The sequence below is a fragment of the Protomyctophum parallelum genome, assembly GCF_964188405.1.
Source record: "Protomyctophum parallelum genome assembly, chromosome: 14".
In the NCBI taxonomy this organism is placed as follows: domain Eukaryota; kingdom Metazoa; phylum Chordata; class Actinopteri; order Myctophiformes; family Myctophidae; genus Protomyctophum; species Protomyctophum parallelum.
In genome coordinates, this window is record NC_139709.1 from 42082685 (window position 1) to 42108293 (window position 25609).

General features: G+C 45.0%; 1 protein-coding gene across 6 annotated transcripts in view; it reads right to left on the bottom strand.

Annotated features, from left to right (window-relative positions):
- ptprfb (protein tyrosine phosphatase receptor type Fb) overlaps positions 1-25609 on the bottom strand; it is a 197943-nt gene that overhangs the window by 87898 nt on the left and 84436 nt on the right. For all 6 annotated transcript variants that reach the window (XM_083783083.1, XM_083783084.1, XM_083783087.1 and 3 more), the window contains 2 exons: positions 21615-21760; positions 19551-19692 (listed from right to left, as the gene is read on the bottom strand). In XM_083783083.1, the coding sequence (XP_083639209.1) occupies positions 19551-19692; positions 21615-21760 (288 nt within the window). The remainder of the gene's footprint in view (positions 1-19550; positions 19693-21614; positions 21761-25609) is intronic.

Genomic DNA, 25609 nt, shown 5'->3' on the forward strand with positions numbered 1-25609 from the left:
GTTGCACTCTCCGTTACATTCTGATGTTGTTAACACTGAGGAAATTATTCAGCCCCTTGGGGAGTCTGGTTATCAGCGTGATCTGTATTCTGCTCGTTCCTCTTCTATGTAGATGAGTGTCCTTGGGGCCAGGGCCTTGGGAAAGAATTCTCAAGGGGCGCAGTGCTAATGGAAGCTCTTGCCATTGGGAGCCTTGATAAAACTCTTGCCATTGGGCACCTTGACAAGATACTTGGCCGTGCCCATGGGTTAATTAGCGGTGAAGTTTCCAAAGAGCAACAATGTGTGTTCATTAATTGTGTTTATATTTCATGAAATTTCCATATCCTTAACTTTACAGCAATTAACAAAAACATTTAAAGTCACATGCAGTCCCAAGTGGAAGAAGGTTGACTCTCATTAGTCAACAAGTTGCAAATGGAGTAGTTTGTTCCTTTCCTTTCTCAACAGGGTTCTAGCCTTCAGTGCATATGTCTTCCTGGCACCAGCCGCACCACGCATTAATTATTCCCGACATAAACGCTCCTCCATGTGTGCCAATTGCCACTTGTCTATTGGTGACTCCTCCTTCTGAGCCGACTACTTCTGTACAGGCTTGTTTCAAAATGTTTTAGTCAATACGGAACCTACTCATCGATTTACATAAATGCTTTGCACAGTGTTGAGAGGTTGAACGACGTGCCTTCAAAAAACAGCGACAACCACCGGAGAAAGAACCCTCTCTCCCTCAATCACCAGCAACCATGTTACTGCATGGGTGTACTCTTTGTATCTGCAGAAAGTTGCAGAAAGTACTGGGAGAACAGACTTACAATTTGCCCGTATGTTCCATTTCAAGTAGGTTGCCTGACACTTGAAGTTAATCTGTACAAAATAACGATAATAACGGTATTAACAAAATGCATTATGGGCTTTTGTTACAACTTTTGATCCTTTAAATTAGCATTCCACTAAGAGGGGAAAAAGTGTGAATATGTTTGATAATGATTTAGTTATTTTGTTTTTCTTCAGTTTTGCACACTACACTGCCCTTTGCTTATTTCTGGGTCCAAATACAAACATTACTTAAGTGAGTATATAACAAAAGAAACAAAAAAACACCTGTAGAATACGAGCGAACGGGGGTGTGCTACGTTGTTCCAGTGTCTAGGCTGTGCTTCCCACTTTCAAGTCCGTTCTTGGACCATTGCCCAGATGGTCTCAGACTCTCATGTTCAGTTATGGTTCACAGATCTGTACATGGCCTCTTATCTTTGCGGTGAAGCCAGTCTCTTCAGCTCCACAGAATCCAATCCACTATCTGCCTGTTCTGACACTGGAGGGTTCATTTCATACAACACATCCAAATTAGGACACCTTTCCCAGACCATGACACTAAGTTGGCTAAAGCAACAGGGAAAGCTGACATTTTAAGTATGCAACTGCCTGGCAAATTGTTCCTCTTTTTATTTTACTCTTTTAAGGACTTATGTCTCCTCCTGGAAAAGCATTTGAACATAAAACAAAGAGATGTGTGCAATCACTCTAGTCGGACTGACTATAGAATATTTATGATTGAGACTTATTGGCACACGGTTTTGGGGCTGTGAAAATGCGAAGCATCAGTTTAACAGTGCAGAAGACCCCAAAGGAGTTATTACACGAGTCAGCGCCTCTTTCATATCGGAAGCACAAACAGGGAATAATTTAAAAGGCAAACAGATGCTGCAAAGCTTATATGTGAATCTATCCCCTTCTTCTGCCTAGTGTTTGCACAAGTGGCTGACACAATACCAGGGCCTTTTCACAGTATGGATGATTAGTGGAAACAGCTCCCACAGCACTAGGGCTTCAGTGTAAACTCGCACATATAGAAGGTGTTGAGAGGCCGTGTGGGCTACAACTACAAGCGTTGTGCAATTAGCTAGTAGGAGGTGGCTGTGTACTTGATAAACTTCCATGTTGAGAATCGTGCAAGTCACGCCAAGAAGAGATTCAATTCAAGAGCGCAGTAGACTTCTAAGGTTAATTGCTTAGAATTAGCTTTAATTGGAGAAAAAACAAACAATGTTCTATTTATGTGAACAGAACAGATTTCAATTGAGCCAATTCATATTGAGGTATAAAAAAAGAGCTCCTAACACCACCCCAAAAACAAGGTGGCAATCTGTGAGTTTGGTACAATAAATAACGAATCAATTTAGTCCAATTTAAGTACATGCAGTGAAAGTTGTCAGAGTTTGAACCTTTTACTAGCTGGGGTGCAGCCTCAGGCAAAGAGTATTTTTCACTGAGAGACTTTTATTTATTTGTTATTTTGCATGGTTGGTAATCCTTACACTGCCTCAATCTGTTACGGTTTGCTAAGCCATACACCCTAGTTTATCATAATTACTTGTGACATGGCATATTGGTCATAACAAAAGAGACAGCTTTCTAATGGATGTGCATAATGCACAACTCTCAACTTTGAGTTGAGAGTTGTACAAAGTACAAAATGCAGCGAGCACTCAGCACCAATTCACACAGGCAACTGTCAAAGAAATATTCAAGCTTTCAGGAAGGAATTGAGCCCTGTGATTCCTACGGTCGGATGGCCTTGTCTGCCTACTAACCTGTCAGGCAGGAAGGGGAATATGAGGACAAGTCTTTGTTCAAGTATTATTAATTTGAAGGGAGAAGAAAAGGTGTATGTGTGTGTTTGTGTGTGGGGGGGTTGGCAAGAGCCTCTATTAAAGCAGTGTAGGCAATGCAAGCTGATGTTTTGTCAAGATAGAGTGCACCTCTAATAAAAGACGCTCTTGTTTCTGTGGGTAATTCATCACCAAAAAATAAGCCCCGCAGTTTGATCAGGACAGGGAAATAAGAGAAAAGGGAAGAGAAGCCTCACACTGAGTCACATAGGGGCTCCATTACTAAGATAACGGAGGTGGAAAACAAATCATACCAGCATCATGGCTCATTCTGATAGTAATTGGTTGCCATCTTGCCAGGGTCAGACAGGGGTAGAACATGCCGTGAGAGACAGAGCTTGGCAACCAAGCATTCTGGGCAGCCAATAGTCAAAGTCTCTATATAGCATGCATGGATGCAGCAATGTGTTGGTTCCCTCCGCTGTGAGTCCTGATCTATAGCCACTGATCTGGACCGTTTGTGCAGATTTAACCCATTCTGACTGGGCACCCATTTTGGTGTCAGCATCATGTCGTGCTTTAGCTATTGAAAAATAGCCGATCTACAAGCTCATATCGCGCCACCGAGTGGCGCGATACGAGCTTGTAGGTCTGCTATTTTTGAAAAAAATCGAAGAACGACTGACATTTTTAGAATCTGATCTCAGGTCAGAATGGGTTCATCAGACCAGTGTGTGTCCGGCAGAAACCTCGTATGAATCTGATCTCAGGTCAGAATGGGTTAAAACAGCTAGCATCAAGCTCACCACGCTGCAAGCCGCTTATCTGACGTACGGCACAGTAGCACTGAGGACTTTGTGCCTCCTGAAGCCAATGAAATCTAATGGAACTCCCTTTTATTGGTAATGTCCGTAACACATTCACCACATAAAAACTGGAATCTAATTAAAAAAAAACATAGTTTTACCAATGAGCCAGAGGCAGCATGGGAGTGCCCTTGCCAGAAAAGAAACACCCTACACAAAGCTAGGGAACTCACAAACTGTCTCCGCCATGTTGTAAAAGCAATGAATAAGACCATTGTTCTCTGAACTGGCATATATCACGCACAAGGAGTCTTACTGCAATATGAGCAGCTTAACAGATAAACTTGTTTACAGCGGTTATGGCAGCATGGTACAATGAAGAGGAAAGGGGTGTGTGTGTGTGTGTGTGTGTGTGGGGGGGGGGGTGCTTAGTGTGGTGTTGTGGCTGCGATGCTCAATTAGGATGGCAGTGGGGGCCTTGAGTATACACCAAAACACATGGGAGACATTGGCAACATAATTTGTAAAAGAGAGACACAACAGTGTAATACTGGTAATTAGAGGCATTAGAACTTGATACTGTAGTCATAAACCACATCACATCCCTGAGTCGGGGCAGGTGAGCTAAGATGCAGAGTAGACGGAAGGAGGGGGGAGGGGGCAGTGGGAGGGTTGCATGCCAACCTCCTGCCAGCTCCAATTACCAGTGTGAGTGGAGCGTGGCAACCAGGACGATGGGTCTAATCAGAACCCTGCTGAAAGAGACCCGGTCCCCATCCTACTGTCCTGCTGGGAGGCTTGCATTTCTTTTTTCCTCTCACCCCAAATATATTCATCTCCATGGGGGCACAGTAGTGCAACACCTCCCCCCACCAGCACCCGCAGTTACTTCATAAGGGGCTGGAACGCCTTGAAGCAGGAGCTCAGGATGCGGCACTTCTATATATGAAGAGAAACCTACCGCGGCTCATTTCCCTTTCAAGTTAATGCTGCGGTCCCGCTTCCTATTCTCTGGAGTGAGGCATGCCGCTTACACCGTTTTTCTTACACTGGGCCAGTGGTACACAAAACAAACACACTATCAGCCTCGAAACACAGAGCAGTAGTGGTGTCAAAAAGAATCCATTCAGCAATGCACGGCCGTGCACGATTCTGCATCGATGCAGCAATCGATTATAGCCTAAATATAATTATATATATTTATAATATAATTATAATACTATAATATCCATCCATCCATCTTAAACCGCTTAACCGTAGTCGGGTCGTGAGTTTCAAATTTCCTCCCTAGCATTGATCAAACTCAATTAAAATTAAAAACACTCTTAAAATGTGTTCTTACATAAGAGAAAAGCAAAAATAAGAAAACATTGCTGAATCCCAGATGAGAACTAAATAAGAAAAAAAAATGCTAGTTAAGAACAAAATACGAGAAAAACTGTTCTTACTGTATATCGCTTCCTGAATGAGGCCCAATGTTTTTTTTTATTGTTTTTTTTTGGCTTTCTAAATCTGGACTGAACTCATTTCCTGGATGGAATAAAAGGCCGTATGATCTCCACGTGTGCCTGTGATGGATGATGACAATTAAAGGTGATGTCTTCTTTGATAGTGCGAACCAAGGGAGCCCGGCGGCAGCAACACAGCCACTTTCCTCATGAAATATTACTGCACTAAAAACTACCCTTTTACACATACATCAGCACACTTTATGGGTGCAGAAGACGAAGAGAAAAAAAAAGTTTATGTCCCTCTGCAAAACACGCAGTCCTCTTTTTTTGTATGTATCGTTTACCTAGATCAATGGATTGGGATAGTGGATAGCCTTAAGCGTTTTTGAGAGTGAAATTAATTCAAGTCAAATGTCTTAGCAATCAAGACCACATGCATACATATGCCATGTTTCAGCATACTATGTCTGGCAGTTGACACAGCTAAACACTCATTTATAATGCATAGGCCCCAACCCTCCCCTCCACTGCATGTTATTTATCCGGTCGGACTAGCCTGAGTAACACGGAGCTACGTTGCGCGGGAGTCGTCTCGACTGGTCTTGTAGTCGCGCCGGGTGTTCGGTAGACAGACAGAGCCGTCTGTGAAAACAAAGTGCATGGCCCGGGGCTGTTTCGAGCCGAGAACATCTTCCAGACGAGGCATTTGCATCTGTCTGAGACACAGTGAGTGTCTGAAGCAGAAGGTGGTGCGGATAAAAAAGAAACAAAACATAAAAAATATAACATAAAATAACATGGGGCTAATTGAAAAAAAGGAGGAATAGTAGGGGATGTGGTGACGGTGTTTAAACAAGCAACCAGCGAGTTCACTTTGATGAGGTTTGTTCAACTTTTAAGTGTATCAGAAGTATAGCAGAGGAGGGGGGGGGGGGATGTTGTGATCCATTGCTCAGTAGACTGGGGATGAAAGGATGGGGAGAGAAAAAAAGAGTTCCCATTGACTGGTGTTGAACTTTTAATGATACATCGTTACAGTTGTTGCTTCAGCAAAGCTGGGCTCAGTCAGCCTTTCACTTTAATTAAGCCTGGCAAAATAGGAATTACTTTCAGTTAGTTGTTATTATTAGAGTCCTGTGACACTGAACCAGTTAGTTACTAACGCCCGCGCCTCAGGAAAAGGTAGACATGCTTGCCGCCAGTCCCACAGGCATTAGTCTGACTCAATTTCTCTTTGTCTTGCAAAGCAGTGGAGGTAAGATGTGGCGAGACATAATCACATGTCCGAACGAGAATGGGCTATGTGACTGGGAATCACCCTGATCTTCCCATTGGAATACTAGCGGGCACAGCTCCCACGGCAGGGACTACTACCTCGACAGGGATCAGGGACGAGACTACTACCTGCTGCATCAAATGCCAAGGAGGGGTATTGACGCAATGCTGTTGTAATGACATGAAAACTCGATCGTGCAAGCAACAAGAAAAGGTCAGGGCTGCCAAGACGGGTAGAGACAACAAGACACTTGCAACCGATGGTATTTCTCGTTCCATATGCATATGGGGCGCATACTTAGTTTAGACTATTCAATGGTTAGACATGGGTTAAGGTTAGGTTTAGGTGTGCTGCCCCGTGGGAGGTTAGGTTTAGGGTGGAACACTGAAGAGGGTGCTTCAACTTCTCGACTTGGCAGCAAGTACATGCCTATTCACTCTTTATATGATTGGGAACGGGGGGCATGCTGTAGCGGTAACGTATTTGGATGCATGTGTGATGTCGTGGCGCTGAAAACCACCTGAGATCCCTGTGAAGCCTGTGCTGTCTCTGGCACTCTATCGCTCGGCCCCGGTGTTGTGGTTGTTGTCGTGGAAACGGCGAGGCTAAAACAAATAGCGCTGTGGGCGCCGATGATCCGCACGCACAGACACACACCTGCACGCAACGGACCATCCCAAGAAACACAAAGAGCCATGGGAAACAATAACACACACGTCGGTAGCTCCCATTAGCTGAAAGGCTGCATCATTGCTCTCTCATGCCTGTGTTTATCTGGGTGTACTTGGAAAAGAAATAACAGGCTGTAATGCATGCCATGACCTTTGAAATAATACACTTTTTTGTCTGGCTGAGCAGAACATTTGGCCTTACTTCTCCGCCTACAGGCAGAAAATCAATAACAGTCATCCAATACACTCCCCCCCCCCCACACCTCTTATCCTTCTTTTCTTTCTACTTTCCTTCCCTCTGTTTTAACACCTCCTTCACTACCGGCATCTACCCCTTCATCCCTAACTCTCTCATCTCCTTCTCTCTCTCTCTCTCTCTCTCTCATCTCCTATCTGCTATTCCTACTTCCACGGTCGTCAGTATGATCTACGACCCTGCCAGATGCCTCGCGGCTGTTATTTATGCTGCGGCACATCGGTTAGTACATAACCGTGCCCCCCCCCCACCCCCACCCCACCCCGCCACACACACACACGTGTACACACACACACACACACACACACACAAGCCATTACGGCAGCCCAAGGGTGGCCCCTCGGAAATGTGCGCGGCCGCGCTGACCGAGTCACCTTGCGCGACGAGCGCTGCCTCTGCCACTACACAAGATCACATCCTCCATTAACTACTGTATGTATGGGTGGCGCAGCTGTAGGCCCGTTGTTGTTGTGAGATTATGTCTCAACCGGTGTGCATTGTGCTCGCCTAAAAACAAGGGCTTTGATTGACGACCCCACCAAGATTGTTTTTCCTTTTATTAAGCCTATGTTTTTTTCCCGGGCTTGCATGTGTTTTAATGTACCTGCCTCTGAGAGAGAGAGAGTGAGTGTGTGTGTGTGTGTGTGTGTGTGTGGGGCTCAGGGCTTCCAGTGAATTTCCCACTGTAATACATGGTTGGCTAATAAGCCAGGCTATTCCTTCCATGTGGCTTAGAAAAAGCGAGAACAAGGACGGGAGCTGGGAGGGAAACCTAGGGAGCGTGACGGTTAATGGAATCGGTCTACAAAAGGAAGCCGAGTGGCAGTTTGCAAATAAATGAATGAATTGATCCTCTCCGCAACTCAAATTAATCACAGGGATTAATTAATCACTTTTATTGTGACATGTTTAGTGTAATTAGGGTAGATAGGGATGGCTTTTATGAGTCCTGAGAAAGGCAGCGGCTGTAGTGGAATGTGGCAGGTTTGGTTAATTAAATCCTCACTAGCTGGTCTCCTTTGACAGCCTTTAGTTATTCTATCACTCAGAGATAATGAATAACATTGAGCCTCACATGCCACCATTGCCTGCGTCTACTTTGATTATATAGGGGAGGCTCTGGGAAGACATGAGATGCTTCAAAACACAACTCAACAGCTCCACAGGGGCAAGCTGCGATATTGCAACGTAACCGTCATATTTTGGTCATTATAGGTGGAAACATGTCTACACTTTTAAAAGATTTTTCAAAATGTCTTAAATAAAAAATAGCAGATCTACAAGCACACATAAGACAAAGTATGTAGTGCTGTGTAGAGTGGTTAATGAGAATATTGATACAGGGGTAGTGTACCATTTTAATCCGTCATATCAGCTGTCTAGGCTGACAGATCTAGAGCACTAAGCCAAATCGCCCTCGGGGGACACTTGGTGAAGACGGAGGAATGTCAGGCTTGGAACCTCGACATACAGGGGCTGGTGTTATAAGCGGTATCCATCCTCCCCTAACTCCCGCTTGGACCGGGGGGCTAAACCTTCTATGACCCAGTGTGTAAATGTGTGTGGAAGCAGGGGTCAGGGTGAAAGGACTCCCATTAGCCAGCTCATTGAGTGTGGGTATTAGAGCCTCCTGACACACTGCGGGCCCATCCATCCATGACGGGGCCAGGCCAGAGGGAGCCGTTGACTCACTGGCCCACATACCCTCTTTCACCTGAGGCAGAGCACGGCCGGCGGGCGTTGCTTCTCACCGACTGAAGGAAACACCATACTTGGTTTGATTTCTTGCATATTATGCATATAATGTTCTCTCTTTTTTAACTTTTATTCAACCAGGCAGATTAATAAGAACACATCTATTTACACTAACAGCCAGGCAATCGGCCAGAGGATCAACAATAATTGAGAAACAACGGGCCCAGGAAGAACTGGTTACATGCATCATGAAGTTAAATTGGCCTAACAGTCACCTTGATTGGAGGTCTGTGCTCTACTGAGCACATGTTCTAGTTACATTATATGTGTTCCATGGGAAAGCCATGACTGTGAGAGAATGAATTTAAGCCTGAGTTGTACGCATCACATGTGAGCTTGTGGATTGTTTATTTTGGGTATGCGACACCAAAGCATAAATCATGCTTTAGTGAATAAAGCCTAATTTATTGTACAACCATGTCACTTGCTGAAAATAATAATATTCAATTATTCATATATTACTAGTAGTATAATTAGTATGAAGGACGAGGCAGAATAGCACAGAGATTGAGAAACAGACACCAGACTCTTGGATAAGTGAAACACATTTGTAACCAAAGCAAGAGGATCGGCACAAAGCCAGTGGACAAATTGATTTAATGCTAAATTAATCCTGAGCTGTGAGATGCGAGTGCGCATTTTGCTTGAATTTAACCACTCAAATGATTCTATTCAGGGGCATGTTTGTGAGTGACATCCCAGACCAGGTAAGGTTTTCTCATTTCCACTGTCTCTTTGTTTATATAAAGCAAGACCACAGCACAGGTATTTCTGGCAGTCAAAATGTCACTGGACTCCTTGCCCTGGGACTGACTGGGACTGCTCCATGTGCCTCTCTTTTCTCCATTGTACAGTATGGAATGATATGAATCCAGTGCTGAAAACAATGGTCTTTTTGTGACAGCATTCTGAGCTCAAACAGACCTGTGCAAATATCTACACATGCGTGCCAAGGTTAAAAACAAATGAGGCTGCGGCATAGACAACACACAGTGCAGCGTTTGTGTTACTATTGACCCACTCAACTGCCTTAAGCCTTTAGTCTAACGGAGGGAGCCTCAGAATGCGAGCCCAGTGACACTTTACTGATAATCACATCGGTCACGCTGTCGCAAGCAGCACAGTGTATTGTACAGCTAGCCTTCAAGTAATATGCTCTAATTGAATAATGCGCGGAGCAGTTGTGTGTGATGGACATTTAATCTGGACTCATCGAGTTGCAGATATCCCCGTCTGTGTTATTGGACAAGCCATGCTTATCCCCAACCGCTGTACACGGTTGTGTTATATCTCCAATACTGTCGGTGGCGCCAAGACAGCTTCGGGGTCAGGTCAATATGACCATTCAATAACAATCATAGCTGGAGAAGATGCATCACTCTCGATTCAACGCAAACACAACAGGTCTAATTACTGTAGCTTTCTACTACCCTCTACCCTCTGAAGCTGTGAAATGGGTTAATGTTTACAAAATACAATTGTAAACGTAACACAGGACACAATCTGTTCTTGTTTACTCGTTAGGAGAATGGGGAGATGTCCATTACGCTACATATTGTGTTGACAAGGACGTTTCCAATCAACCTCATTTACAGAGCTTTGATGCTAAATACACTTTGAAAACTGTTATAATTACCAAGGAATAAGTACAATACAGCAAAGTCACAGCTTGTGAGAGGTTTCAACACTTTGTAACACATCAAAGTCAGAAATATAGATGTGTTTTTTGCAGGTTTAATACTAAAACTGATCCCGTCAAATAATTGACCCCCCCCCCCCAAAAAAAAAAAAAAAAACAGAAAATGACTGCAATGTACAAATTATAAGACTAAGCAGTTAAATATACCACTTATGCTCGTAATTTGTGCATAACGGTGGGGAATGTCAAACTCTTTACAGATGGCTGAATGTTGCCTGGTGGTCTCTCTCTCTCTCCGTCTCTCTCTCTCTCTCTCTCTCTCTCTCTCTCTCTCTCTTCACCTCATTTCCCCCATCCATGTCTATTAGTTGACCTCTCCATACCCCCCCAGGCCACAGACATGGTCTGCATCGACTGCAGAGGCATAGCAAACATCGTCGGCCTTTCGCTAGATACAGTTTGCCGGCAGGGTTGTGCGATTGATGGACACATCAAGTACAGGTGATATAAGGCAAAGCTGCCCAAAATGAAGTCTGCCGCTACCATGTAGATGCCTTTCATGTGGAAAAGCGTCCAGCGTGCATGCAGTATTTTAATTCATCTTTTTGGAGGAAGGACAGTCTAGCACTCTAGGTACTCTCTATACGGACGCCCCGAGGTCAACTTGCTTTCAGTGGAATCGTGGGATCTGCTATTTATTAATTATTTATATTTACAGACGGATTCGCGGTCAAAACGTTCATGTGCTGTAAGGGAATACTTTGCAGATATGAAACATCAAAGGAATGGTTACTTGACGTTGTTCTACATTATTCTAACGCTACAGGGGTTTGAACTGTTACTACTATGCTCGCAGTCTACGGTACCCCTCTCCTCCCGGTGAGGCCAGGAGTCCTTGGAATGCTTAACGATGGGAGGGAAAGATGCAGATTGGGTGGCCAAAAGAGTGACTCTGCCCCGCCATATTGTGTAAGTCCTTGAGAGGGGCGTGCAGAGACAGATGCAGTTTGTAGCTGTCAGCTTGGTTATGATCTATGACGCTGGGCTTCCAGCCAGCAGATGGTGGGAAAAATTAAATCTGTGACACAAGCCGTCACACTGGAGCTTAGAGAAAACAGTGAGGGGGTCCACACCTGTGGACAGGTGTGTGCGTGTGTGTGTACAGTGCGTGTGTGTGTGTGTGTGCGTGTGTGTGTGTGTGTGTGTGTGTGTGTGCGTTCCTAATGTAATGCCAAATAACACTCCCCTCCATGAGTGAGGACAAGGGTCGTCTAGCAAGCCTATATTTGTCCTCCTATTTAATTATTATTCATTGACCAACCTCAGTAATGTCAAACAAGCAGTGCTTAAAATTTACTATTTAGACACACACTGAAGTGTGTGTCTCTCACACACACTTCATCCTCCCACCAACCCAAAAAGAACCCAACGATCCAACCAAAGGGTGAGAATTAAATGTACAGGGAGGTAAGAAATGGGGAGGGGGTGGTTACAAAAAGAGCCAGTTACACAACAGGCCCCATTTTGCTCATTGTAGATGATTTGAATAGCAGTGGGGGAAAGAGGGGATTAAGTTGTCGGAGAAGCAGAGCTCAGTATTAAATCATTCAGATATAACCACTGTATGTATTTATCTTGCCCGGGAACAGCGCAATGAGATTTCTATGCTGTTTATCCAGTCAGGTTTGTTGTCCGCACTTGCCTGGCTCCCGAGATATTTATTACTGCCATTGTGTCGCAAGCATTTTCTGCCTCTGCACCAGGGGACTGTAATGCACGGCAAGCAAATAAAGGGCGCCCATCCTAACTGGTGAGGCCGTAATTTGTTTTTCTGCCAGTGGACCAATGAATAGTCAACACACCCAAAACATGGCAACACCTGACCCGAATTTCACTTTAATATTTCTCATTTTCAAACTGCGTGCAACACCATCAGATATTTCAGCATTGTGTGCTGCATCACATTTGTGGCTTTCTCCCCCTCCCCATCTTAAAATCAGGGGAGCATAAAATAGACTCATAGGGCTGCAACTCTATTAATATTATGGGGAGCTGTTCCAGTCAAAGTTTGATGTACGACATGTTTTCGATGAGGGAGGCAACTGTTTTTTTTTTCCGCCACAGAAGCTTTGATTTCTTGCATATTTGTCGGCTGACCTTTTCTGAAATTACATTTCTCCCCACATTAGATGTCTGAAACGAGCTGCTTGGTAACTTAAAAAGGAAGGAAGGAAGAAAGAAAAACGAAATAAAAATGAAAAGAATAGGTGTTCTGTGAACCAGTCTAAATCACTCTCTGACAGCAGAGGATCCTGGTAATGATGGCTCTTTTGATCTGGCACCATTAGATAACATTCTGCCTGTCGGGAGACAGGTCTGCCTGTCACTCAGCGCTCCCAGAGGGGCTGGGAGAGAATGTTCCACAATTGACTGAGGAGAGGGGAAAATGGAGGGGGAAAAGAAGTCACAGAATGTACCTTGTATTCAGAATGCAGTGGAATTCGTAGAAGCTCAAGTAAGTGGAACATTTGAGGATTTCAGATATATATTATTCCGCTTGTCAACCTCATTAGTGCCTTGTTTCTCTCCCTCCCTGTTTCCTGAAGTGTGATATTACATTTTGCATCTGACTTCTCCTGGCCAAAACATGTGAAATGGAAGAATGTACCTAAACGCAAATGTGCAATGCACTCTGACTTCTGAGCGGCGGCGACATGTGTCCCAAAACTGGTGCTGATGTGAGCCGACACGTCTCGTTGTGACCTAGAGCAGTTTGTTTCATACACCACACAAGACCAGATCCCATTTACTGTAACTGGACATTTACTGAGGCGATTCAATTCAATGAGATGTGCTCAAGGTCAGTACAATGGCGTCGTTACCCGAGTAATGACTCATCACTCCCTCCGGTCATCTATCTATCCATTCTGCTAACTGCTGCCACAACACAATGGACACCATATTAAACAGAGAGCGAGAGAGAGAACTGTGGGACATAACATAAAACTATAAAGAGGCCAGAGAGGGGAATTGAAAAATGCAGTAAGTAAGATTTAAAAGAGACATGGGAATACAAAATAGCCTGATAGACAGAGAGGTAGAGAAATGAGATGGAGACAAATGAGAAGGTTGAGGAAGAACGGGAATAAATGACACACAGTCAGGAGGAGATATAGAGAGGAAATGGGAGAGAAAGGAGAGAGCTAGACACATTTCTCTCTCAGACATCCCTCACTCCTTGTACCAAGGAGCGTGTCAGCATTGCCAGCATCATTATTTATTCATGCAGGTCAGTCGAACAGACCATATAGGCAATGCGAGACAGGAACGAGCCACACACACACACACACACACACACACACACACACACACACACACACACACACACACACACACACACACACACACACACACACACACACACACACACACACACACACACACACACACACACACACACACACACACACACACAGGGCATTACTTAGCAATCACACCTGCCCACGCATGCACACTGTGTGGCAATGGAACTGCGGATACCACTACACTAGATACCACCTTACCCTCACTTTCATTGTATGATGAATAATCTGCCCTCATACTTTAATGTCCTAATAGGTATTGTACTTCAAGAAGCAGCAGTGTCACCAGTTGAGTTGGCAATTATTCATAACGACAACCCAAACACGCAAGCGCGCACGCACGCACGCGCGCGCGTAGGTGACTCTCACATCCTGGATTAGCTCATAGGATGGCGGTTAGTAAATTCAGACGGAGGCCTTTGTGATGGCGTGACAAGCATAAAAAATGGTTCAACTGCAACTCAGAACTTGTCCTTTTTTTTCTCTCTCTCTCTCGAATCAGTCATGCTGCCTTTGACGTCACTGCCTCCCTCGCTCTGTGCACATCTCACACACCCATTTGTTAATGGTGGGGTGGGCGACACACACCGCTGAGCTGACTTTGGGTCCTACGTCTAAGTGTTGGTGGGGGTGACCTCTCCCACAGGGGGGCGTGAGAACGACCGCGAACAAAGAAGAGAGCGAGAGTATTGGGGGGCGGGCCGGTGTGGTGTGGCGTGACAGAATTACAGAGCGACTGGAGAAGGACTGGGGATAGAAAGGACTGTGAAAAGTGCTAAAGCCCAACATAGCCGGTGTGAAAACGTGCCTCTGCAGCTCCCCGCAGGTGAACGGCTGGCTAAGCTCTACAGTCAGCCGTGACAAGAGATCAGCTGATTACGCACACCAGAGAGAGAGAGAATGAGAGAGAGATAGAGAGAATAATAGGAGAGGGGAGATGGCACGGGAAAGATATAAGACAAGAGAAAAGTAGGAAAAGGAAAAAGGAGGAAAAAAAAAAAAAAGAAGGCTGGTCAGTACTGAGAGGGGAAAAACAACAGTATTTTTCAATCTCATTCAAGACTGAAAGCCCCATCATACTTTGCTGCATTCCGTAAATAGCAGATCTACAAGCACAATGTGTTGCGGTGCAACGTGTTGTGAGCTGTCACACTAGCATGCATCTAAGTCAAAATCAGGCAGGCTTGAGGAGGGACAAAGGACAGCTATGTGTGTACTGTGTAGTGTACAACATACCGTTTATGGGCTTGTATAACATACTGTACACGTTGTGTTCATTTATCATACCCTTTGGGGAAGTTTGACTGGCAAAGGCCAGTACAGAACACACTGCGCATCACAGCCACCAGCGGGAACACCTGTGCTTGTCCATGTGGTCAGACACACCGTCTTACATCATCAATTCCCGTGAGTGTCAGAATCACAGGTTAGCATGTCTGGGTTTTGTCGAGGAAAGGGTAAGGCTCTGATTGGCTCGGCTGTAACAGAAGCCCAACGTTGACCCCCAGATGGTGGTTGTCAATTAATTATGTCTGTCACGCAATTGTTTTGTCCTTCACAACTTGTCAATAGCTGTGCCCCAGATGTTATATATCTATCTATTTGTCTAGCTACTGTGAGACAAACAGCATTCTCAGTTACCTCATCAGCCCCGTCAGTCTAGTAAAGCCGGTTCAGATATTGACGTACGTAGGCCATTGACTCAGGCAGCTTGTAAAAAAAGAAAGTTCTGTTATTTCTATAGCGGAGAGGGAAGGGCATCTGATGTTTCATCATGCATCCATCTTGTCGACAGTGACGCGACGTCAGCCAGGTCACGCCTGCAGTGCTCTTGACTCAGAGGTTAGCCATCCAGATATGCGATATGTTGTGATACAGACGCCTTTGTGTCTAAAATTGCCTGTAAGGCTGTAAACTACAGCCTTCGACGGTGCTAATCGCTAACCTGGGCTAACCTCTTTTAATGAGGTAACCCGACAGCTGAGTTCCATGGCGAAGGCAGTCGCTGATGGTTCCCGATTGTCCTTGGCAAATAACAGTGTACAGACAGTATATGCAAAAATATAAATATCACTGAAAAACGATGTGTTTAAATTATGTCTGGGTAAAACCATACTTCTATAAAAAGTCACTTTTAGCAAGAATTCCTGTTTAAACTCAGTATAACTCACTTTATTTTTTTGGAAAGTGAAGACAGACAGGAAACAAAAGGGGAGAGAGATGGGGAGTGACGTCAGAGGAATGGGACTCAAACCCGCGATGCACTGTGACGCTGCATTAGGAGCCAAGGTGCCCGGAACGCTAGGCCGGCCTGGGTCAGCAAGCTTTTCACTTTGACCTCTTCATTGATAATAAACATGATACAATTATATAGCCTAGTGGCCTACATTGTATACAAGTTGTATCCAATCAATGTACAGTATATAATTATGATACAATAAAGCCAGCGGTTTGTTTCCATTGGAGATTATGACAATCTATATTATAGCCAGTGTAAGCATAATTAATGCTTTTCTATCGCTCGGTTGAAAACTACAATCCAGCAGTATAATGTGTGTGTGTTTTTCCACTAGGTTCAATCAATTTCATGCAGATTGTTTTTTCTTTTTTTTTTTAAAGAAAAATCACACATTGATAGCACTTGGAAATACATGCCTGGCCTGGTTATGCAACACTTGTACCAATTCTTCCTGTTGTAGCTGTCTCTCTGTCTGTGTCCCTGTTGTGCCTGCCTCTCCGTCTGTGTCCCTGTTGTACCTGTCTCTCTGTCTGTGTCCCTGTTGTAGCTGTCTCTCAGTCTGTGTCCCTGTTGTACCTGTCTCTCTGTCTGTGTCCCTGTTGTAGCTGTCTCTCTGTCTGTGTCCCTGTTGTGCCTGTCTCTCTGTCTGTGTCCCTGTTGTACCTGTCTCTCTGTCTGTGTCCCTGTTGTAGCTGTCTCTCTGTCTGTGTCCCTGTTGTAGCTGTCTCTCTGTCTGTGTCCCTGTTGTACCTGTCTCTCTGTCTGTGTCCCTGTTGTACCTGTCTCTCTGTCTGTGTCCCTGTTGTAGCTGTCTCTCTGTCTGTGTCCCTGTTGTAGCTGTCTCTCTGTCTGTGTCCCTGTTGTTTTTTTGTTTTTTTTTAATTCCCAAGGGAGAGACGTCTTGACGCCCGTGGCATCCATTACAAAGACGTCAATCAGACGTCTTGACGTTTTTGGCTACTAAACAGTTTAACATTCAGAAATAAATGGAGAGACACAAACAGAGTAACAAATAAGTGTTTTGTGTCGTTCTGCGGGTACAGAGAACAGTGCTGTCTGTGTGCACGCTCGCTTCTTATGGAGTCATTAGGGAGTGTGATGATCAATCACCTTGTGTTCTCCGCTGCCGGCCATCCCTCCCCGCACTTGCTTGATATGGACTTGACGTATCACTGGGCAACAAACAATAGTCTAAAAATAATTGACAAAATTTCTATTTTGTGTGTGTGTGTGTGTGTGTGTGTGTGTGTGTGTGTGCGTGTGCGTGCGTGCGTGACAGTGTACAAGTATACATGTTTGTGCATGTACGCATGTCCGACTGTCCGTGCAAGTGAACATTAGTGCTGAAAGACGTCCAGCACATTACAGCACAGGCCATTTCATCCACAGCAAGCCACTTCCATTCAATTTGCTGAACCGTACTGTGTTCTACGGTATGTGCCGTTCCTTTCCAATGAACACATATACACCATTTTCCGGACGCGTCCATCCAAAGCGCCTTAACATTATGGAGAGAGTGCATACAACTGTAGTATGAGTGGAGTCCTCAACCATGCCAGAGTTAGAGCTGCACACAGTTCATTCCACTATAAACACTGGGAAGCTTTGAATCATTTTATTTTATTCTGTAGTGTCTGGAATCAGTCACTTGCCTACTGTACACGTCTTCTTTTGGCGGAAATAACTTTGTCAGACTAATTGACCTGCGATGGTGGCTCTGGGGGACACACAGAGAAGCTGCGAGCCTGGGATAATTAACACAGTGACAGAATCCCAGTGTGAAATAGAGAGAGGAAGTGAGAGAGAGAGAGGACTCAAGACTTAATATACATCACATGTTCACGAGATCAGTAGCTGGCGGCTCAGCCAGACTCTCGTCAATGTTGGACAAGCGAGCGGAACCCAGCGCTCAGAGAGCGTTGCTCCCCAGCACTGATGGTGATTAATCTAATTTCCATTCATGTGTGCCGCATGTCTCCTTGACACTGTTTTGTTTGTGCACGCGCACAACCGCATTCCTCACACCACCGTGTAGTGTAGTGGGATGAAAATGGAGGATTTGTGTTTTTTTCCTTCTTTTCAAGAAAGCAATTCTGTATGCCGCAGAAGAAGAGCCCCTTCGGCAAGATTACGCAATCTTAGGCTGATGATATCATCAAATCAGTGTGACCAGTTGAACACAGGAAAAACGTACAAGAGCGGGAGGGGTGGGGTGTGTGAGAAAGATGGGATACTAAAGTGAGGCCAGTGTTTGCATAGAAACTGGATCCGTTTTAACGGTGGTGTAATAGATGGCTACGGATGGCTCTAATCCTCCCGCTGGCTAACTTCACACATCACAACCTTGTCTTTTCTCTCTTCAGCTTCTATTTCTAATTAAATCAACTCCTGCCGTGACTTGGGCCCACAAGACAAAATTACAATCAATTAAGGGGCGGGGGTCCGTGGGTACAATTTTTTTTCTCAGGACAGGACCTCTCTCTGGTCAAATTGCACCTATTCAAATTGACTAAGAGATGTCTGTGCACAGTCAATCTAGCTTGCAGGCACGCTAATGTAAGCAAGTAACCCCCCTAAGCATTCCTGTGAAATAGGTTAATAGAAAAGAATATTCAGAATTTGCACTAGCTAATAACAAAACACTGCGGCCAGCATGACAACACTGACTGCATACAATAAAGACTGATAATTCAGTCTGGACTTGGATATAGCAATGAAATCAACATACCTTTTTTCTATGATATATGCAAACGCAGACCATATTTTACATTAACCTAAAGCCTAACCTTAACCCTAACCAAAGTAACCATGCCTAACCCCAATCAGTAATCACAGTAACAGAGCATTAACCCTAACCTCAACCGCAACGTGAATAGACTGCAACATGACCCATGAGGTCATGTTGCGTGGGAAGTGTACCATGTGTGGCTCGGAATAAAGCAAAAATGTCCACATAACACTCCACAATAAAAGCCAAAGGAAAACAACAAACAAACAAACAAAATGTACGCAAGTACATTTTGTTTGTTTGTTTGTTTGTTGTTTCCCTTTGGCCACACATGGTGCCAACTGAAAAGATGACTGGTCACATGATCACATATATCCATGCAGCTTTAGCATATGTGAAACAGTGACCAAAGGCTATGAGGCAGTGGTGGGTGAGACCAGGCTTTGTAAAGATTTGGGTTGGAAGGCAGAGTGTGTTAAAGTAGGAATCTCACAGTGAACACCGTGTTATCTCAACTTTCACTTCACAGCTTCATAACAGCTTGAGAGCTATACATATTAGAGAGATAGCTAAAGATAGGTAAACAACAGTGTAATCCTCATTGTTCATTTTACTTTCTAACCCATTTCGTTAAAATTGTAGACTCTCAGGAGTTACAATTGGATGAATTAAAACTGAGGATTTGACTGTGTAGATAGGTAGGTGGATACATACAGTACATCCAAATACATAGAATAGGAATATATTTATCTTACCTTCAAGCACAGTGAGTTTGGCACTGTTGTTGATCTCGCCCAATGTGTTGCCGGCTGTACACTCATAGATGGCCTCGTCCCTGTGCGTGCGTAGAGGCTGGATCCGCAGCACGGAACCAGCACCGTCGTCAAACTCAATCACCTGGGGGGGGGAGATTCCCATTAAATGCCAAATCTGTGAAAATGTGTTTGCTCGTGTGAAGGGGATGAGTGGTCGTCAAATGGGAGAAGAATAAGTACACATAGATGTGTTTGTTTCTTATAAAGAATACCGAGAGGTATTCTTGCTGACATTTGGACCTTCCTACTCACTCTCACTAGTACACCTCAGTGAGATCTGATTAGTCAATTAGATGCAGTAGATTATTATACATACTGCCAAGTTTGTCTTGGCGCATCGCCATCAAACTGTTTTCAAGGTGCTTATTGCGACCGGAGGTCGCAGTTAACTATTTGACACCTAACCCACAACCCCCGTCACTGTCACGTCAATAACTCAAATCCCCATCGCTCACCCCAGGCCAGAGCCATAGAGTAAGACAGAGTTACGCAAACTCCGTTCACTTCATGGGGCCAGTCCAATGGCGGCTTTTGGCCCGGCCCTACCTGGGCCCTCATCAAACCCTGTATATTCAATACACTGCCCCCGCTGCCACCCTTAGATCTCCATATATGGAGCTGACCTGTTCTGACATTCCATATCTTGATCTGACTTCATCACACCCTGTACACTCAAGATACACTCCATATATGGCCAGTGCACGCGACCCTTTGGGGCGAGGTCGCTTCTCACCTCCAGGCGTCTTACTGGTAAGTATACATTGTTTAACCCATTTTGAAAAATAGCAGATCTACAAGCTCATAGCACGCCACCGAGTGGCGCGCTACGAGCTTGTAGGTCTGCTATTTTTTTAAAGTCGTGAAAATGCGGCGCAAATCTTTGAATATATATTCTTTCAGAAGACTTATTTAAATGTTATTTCGACGTCAGACCTAAATGGGTTAAACAGGCAGTAGACAGACATGTACACGGATAGAAAACCCTGCAGAATGCCCATGGACGTCTGCCTTTCATAGTCCAGTGTACTTGAAGCAGAGCATATACCAGCCCTATTTGACTGACAGTACTATTCAGCCTAATCCAAGCTCTCACCAGCCACTGCGCTGCGGGTATTACACCCTGCTCCAGTTCGACAAATAGCAAAAGTCTGACTCTCAAAGTTAAAGTAACACTCAGGATTTTGCAGCGTAGGTCAGTTTATACCCTCTGTTCATTCAGCCGCCCGCCAGCAAAGAAACAAACAAAAACCCTCCAGGAAAGAAAACCAAGTATGAGATGAAAGTAACTTTAATTTATAACAACGTTCCTTCACAAAGCCAACATTCTGGAGCATAAATAAACATTGCTGTTGGAGCCTGTTTTACAATGAATTGCGGTCCGACTAAAACCGGTGCTAGGCTAGCACCGCGCGGTTGAACAAAGTGAAGTTTGGTTGTGGCGTGGGAACACTAAAATGATCCTCCTTTCCCTGAGCACCAGCACTGTGAATAACATTACAAAGGAAACCCTCTCTAGGTGCTGCGTGTGTGTGATGATCCTACCAAAGGCATTCCCCTACTCTTCTTCATGTAGGTTTCAAAGAGGTGATGTCGAGGAGGGGAGTTGGGATAGGCGGGGTGAGGGAGTTGCTGAGATAAGAGCAGACATCAAGGGGATGTACGGCCAGAGATGGTGGAGTGCAGTGGGGGGAGGTAGAGAGGAAGGGTGAGAGTAGAGATGGTGGAGTGCAGTGGGGGGAGGTCGAGAGGAAGGGTGAGAGTAGAGACTACATGAATCAAGATGGAAGAAGATTAAAGAGGCTGGAGGGGGGTCTCGCTGTCTGGTCTTGCTCGGAGAAGAGAGTTGGTGTGATACTCAATAACAGGACGATTGATTGTATTCTCTCGGCCTGTGTGTGGTTGTAAGTGCGTGCGTGCGTGTCTGTGTGTGTGTGTGTCTGTGTGTGTGCGCATGCCTACTGTACATCAGCTTCTTTGTGCATAACAATGTAGAGTACCACCCACCTCAAACCGCTGGGAGCTGACTTTCTTGCCCTTCTTCATCCAGGTGATTCTGGGCTTGGGCTCCCCGGAAGCCAGGCACACAAAGGAGGCGACCCCGCCCGAGATGCCTGTCTGGTCCTCGGGCGATTTGACAAAAGTTGGCGGACCTGAGAAAAGAAGGGAGAGGAAAGTAGAGGAGAGGTGGTTAGCGACGATTACAGTATAATATAGCAAACACTATTATCATGCACAAAGGCTTACATTAACAATCCTTCACAGCCACTGTCACTGACTGCAGCTATAGTTGCATCATAGCAGATGAAGAAAAGCTGCTGCATTTGTGCGTGCAGCCTGCCTGCCTGCGCATCATGTCGAATTTCTCACCTTTTCTCACTGTTTCTACAACATAGTGCCTGGGGCACAGCGGGCACACTTCCACCGTCCGTAGCTGTACTCTAATCTATTGCAAAGCGCGGGTGCTACATTCGACCTTAGGGCAAAGACGAGATAAGGACTCGCATTACCGCACGCTGCATTACTCGTACAAGGGACATATACTATAGTCAGGACTGGTTCCAAGATTAAGAAGAGGAGGGGAAAAAACACAGAGAATAAGAAATTAAGATGAGGCCAGAGCTGAATACTCGTAAGGGTTTTGTGTGTGAAGTAAAACATGACATCATCATCTAGAAATACTTTTCCATTTCCACAAAAAAAAACAATCAATCAAACCAACAAAGGAGAAGAAAGTTTGTTTTAACCAATCTGTATGTGAGCTTGATGAGTGGAGACGACTTATACATTGTTCAGTGAGTGATAAAAAAATCACCATTTCTGATTGCTTTTAATGAGGTACAGTCCTATTCTCAGGGATTAATGAACACAGAGGCTTTTACTGTGTGTGTAAGCCACTGATGGGCGACAAACTCGCAACACTGCTACGTTCGGTTGTTGTGTAACATGATAAATCTTTTAAAAAGCCCATGCTGTCCCACACCCTCCATACACAACAACTCCCCCACCCACAGTAATACATTGTACTATGTGTGCCTGGTAAACCATTCTGGTCGTGTGAATTCACATTATCTTTGTGTCTTCTGCAGACTGGTCTGCCCCAAGCCCCCCCGATAATGTGAATTCACGTGACCGAGATGGTTTACCACCATGTAACCAACTCAAACCTAAAACAAGGCTGCCATGTTTTGATAAGTTAAAGAATCAAGAGGATGCAGGAGGGTTTTATTTGTCACTCACTCACACAGGTTACAGCAGTGCCATTTTGGTGTGGCATGTTCCGTGATACTCTGCTAACATCATCAATACAATATGCACACGATAATAATTGAGATAACCCTGGATTCTAAGTAAGTAGTCATGTGGGTCCATAGGGCACTAGGGCAGGGGCCCTATGAGCCTCCAGCGTGAGGCAGCTTGATTTACAAAACCCTCTGGGTTTTTGCCAGGTGCTTGAAAAGCATCCTGGCCTACATTCACTATACTACCTCTAGTAGTGAGTGACCGTAGTATACACGCAACATGAAGCCGTGAGATGAGGCAGGGGCTGCGGCACAAAAACGGATTATATTGTAGATGTTCATAAACGACAGCTTTCTACACCTGCCAGTTATGACTCGTCATTCTTGTTTTTCCCCTTTTTAGTTGTTCTCTTGTATTTTCACAACAGTGAGAAGGTTCAAGGCCAGGGTGGTTGCTGTTGAGTCGTTGTTAGGTAAATTCACTTTTTGCAACAACAACACAGGTGCTTGAGAGGACACCACGCCCAGCCATGATTCCATTACGCTTCCAACAACAACACAGAGTGCACATTTCAGCCTCACCCCACTGAGGGTTTACATGGTGGGAACAAAGAAAGATGACACGCCATGCATTCTTTTGTATTCTCCTATTTACAGTTGCAGATATGCATAGCATAGGGAAATCAAGCTGTGTAGATGTGTGCGACAACTTCCATATTACTGGCTAACCACTGCCAGATTGCGTTTAATCTCTGAATCTAGGGGGGAGGTGGGGGAATGTGTCCTTTCTTCTTTCTTGTACTTCTGCCGTTGTGGTTTGGTGTGTGTGTGTGTGTGTGTGTGTGTGGGGGGTGGGGGGGGATCGATATCTAGTTAACATAACATAGCACCACCGTCAGATGTGGCTGATGCTGTTGGAGGAGGTTTTTCCCTTTGATGCGCTGGAAGGTAAATCACCCCAACCCCACCTACGCCTGGCGGCATCACTAATGCCACTGACGATGGGTGGAGGGGGGAGGGGGGTAGAGACGGAGAGAGAGAGAGAGTTGCATGAAGAGATAATATAAAGAGACCGAGTAAGGTGGCGACAGAGAGCGAGAGAGAAAGAGAGAGGGGGGAGAGAGAGAGAGAGAGAGAGAGAGGCTGTCCTTGCTCTCTAGGACATCTCTGCAGCAGAGTTTCATCAGGCATTACAGCCATGCACAGTTAGCCGGGTTATTGTGGTGGGTGGTGGAAATGAGTGTGTGTGTGTGTGTGTGTGTGTGTGTGTGTGTGTGTGTGTGTGCGCGCACATACACACATACATTTTGTTTTTATTGTATTGTTCCACTTTTGCTTTGGCAATGTAAACGTATGTTTTCTCATGCCAATAAAGACCTTTGAATTTAAAACATTAAGTTGCGTGACTGTGTGTGTGTGTGTGTGTGTGTGTGTGTGTGTGTGTGTGTGTGTGTGAGAGCAATTGTGCGGGTGGCAGAGTTGAGGTTCTGTGTGTATATACAGACGTGGTGTGGCTGGAGTGACAGTGGTAGCAACGTCTATGCGATAACAGAACAACATCCTGCAGCCACGGTCTGTCGGTCTCATCCCCACTAGCGTCCACGTAGAGACAGCACCTACAGGCCTGTCATCCAAAGAAAATGCATGTAGAAATCTACCATCACAATCTCCAACTGCAGCCTAAAGCGGGTTGGCTATTTATAATCTGAACTGGCTAATTCTATTAGCTATATTTATGCTAACATGCCTGAGTCAATAATGTTGGCAGATTAATCAGAGTTCTGGATTGCACCGATTATGGTTGCACGGTGGCACTTGCCAAGTCTGTAGCAGTTGAGGTCCAACGGGAATTCCTTGGATGTTGTTATGCTGTCAAAAATGACTGAAAGCTAGGAGGGCCAAATAACATTCATTATTGTGATTAGTGGATTAATAACCACACCCAAAGGTGGCCCCTTTCATCTGCAGCCTGTTATCAAATATACGCGTTCATTTGTTGCTTGTAGCATTATTCCTTGTGGGCCGCGTTGTTTTGCTTTGAGACGTGTACTGTAGAGCTACTGCATTAAAGCAAAGAAATTAGCTAAATCCATAATGTGTCACATAACAACAGCACTGTCACCAGACTCACCACAGAGGAAAGGTTCCTGTTCCCTAGGTGAGGTACATGTAAAGAACTCAAGCCAACAAGTAACGTATTGACAGTGGCTAGTTGTCCACGCATGTGTTATATTAGAGTTTTCGATACAATCTGACGCATACTCATCTGACCTATCACCCTCGCTCACACTACCTTAGCATGCCTGACATTTAAATGACATTTTCTTCCTCCTGGCTTCTCCCAAGAGCTGAGGATCTGATTTGCATAAGGATTGTAATAAACTTTTTTTTTCTCCTCTCATTGGGCTGCAGGTGACTTCATAACAGATGCAGGGAGAAGCCTGGGAAGTTGATCTAATGACACTGCTGTGATTAGTCCTCAGCAGTGCCTGGCAGTGTGCGCGCGTGAGTGCTCACATTCTGAGCTGGATTCTTGGAATGGCTTCCAATGCCACGGTCGCCCTGAGAGACCCCATTAGCATCATCCCGATTTCTCAGAACCCCTGCTAACATCTGTCCACACAGTTCCATTAACATGCACGTAGGGAGACCTAGGAATCCCCCCCCCCTTCCCCTGCTAAGAGGGAGGAAGCTAAATAGTTGCATGCATCAAATTAAAAGCACACACATCCTAGTCTTGCAGTAGCAAGATTGGATAGA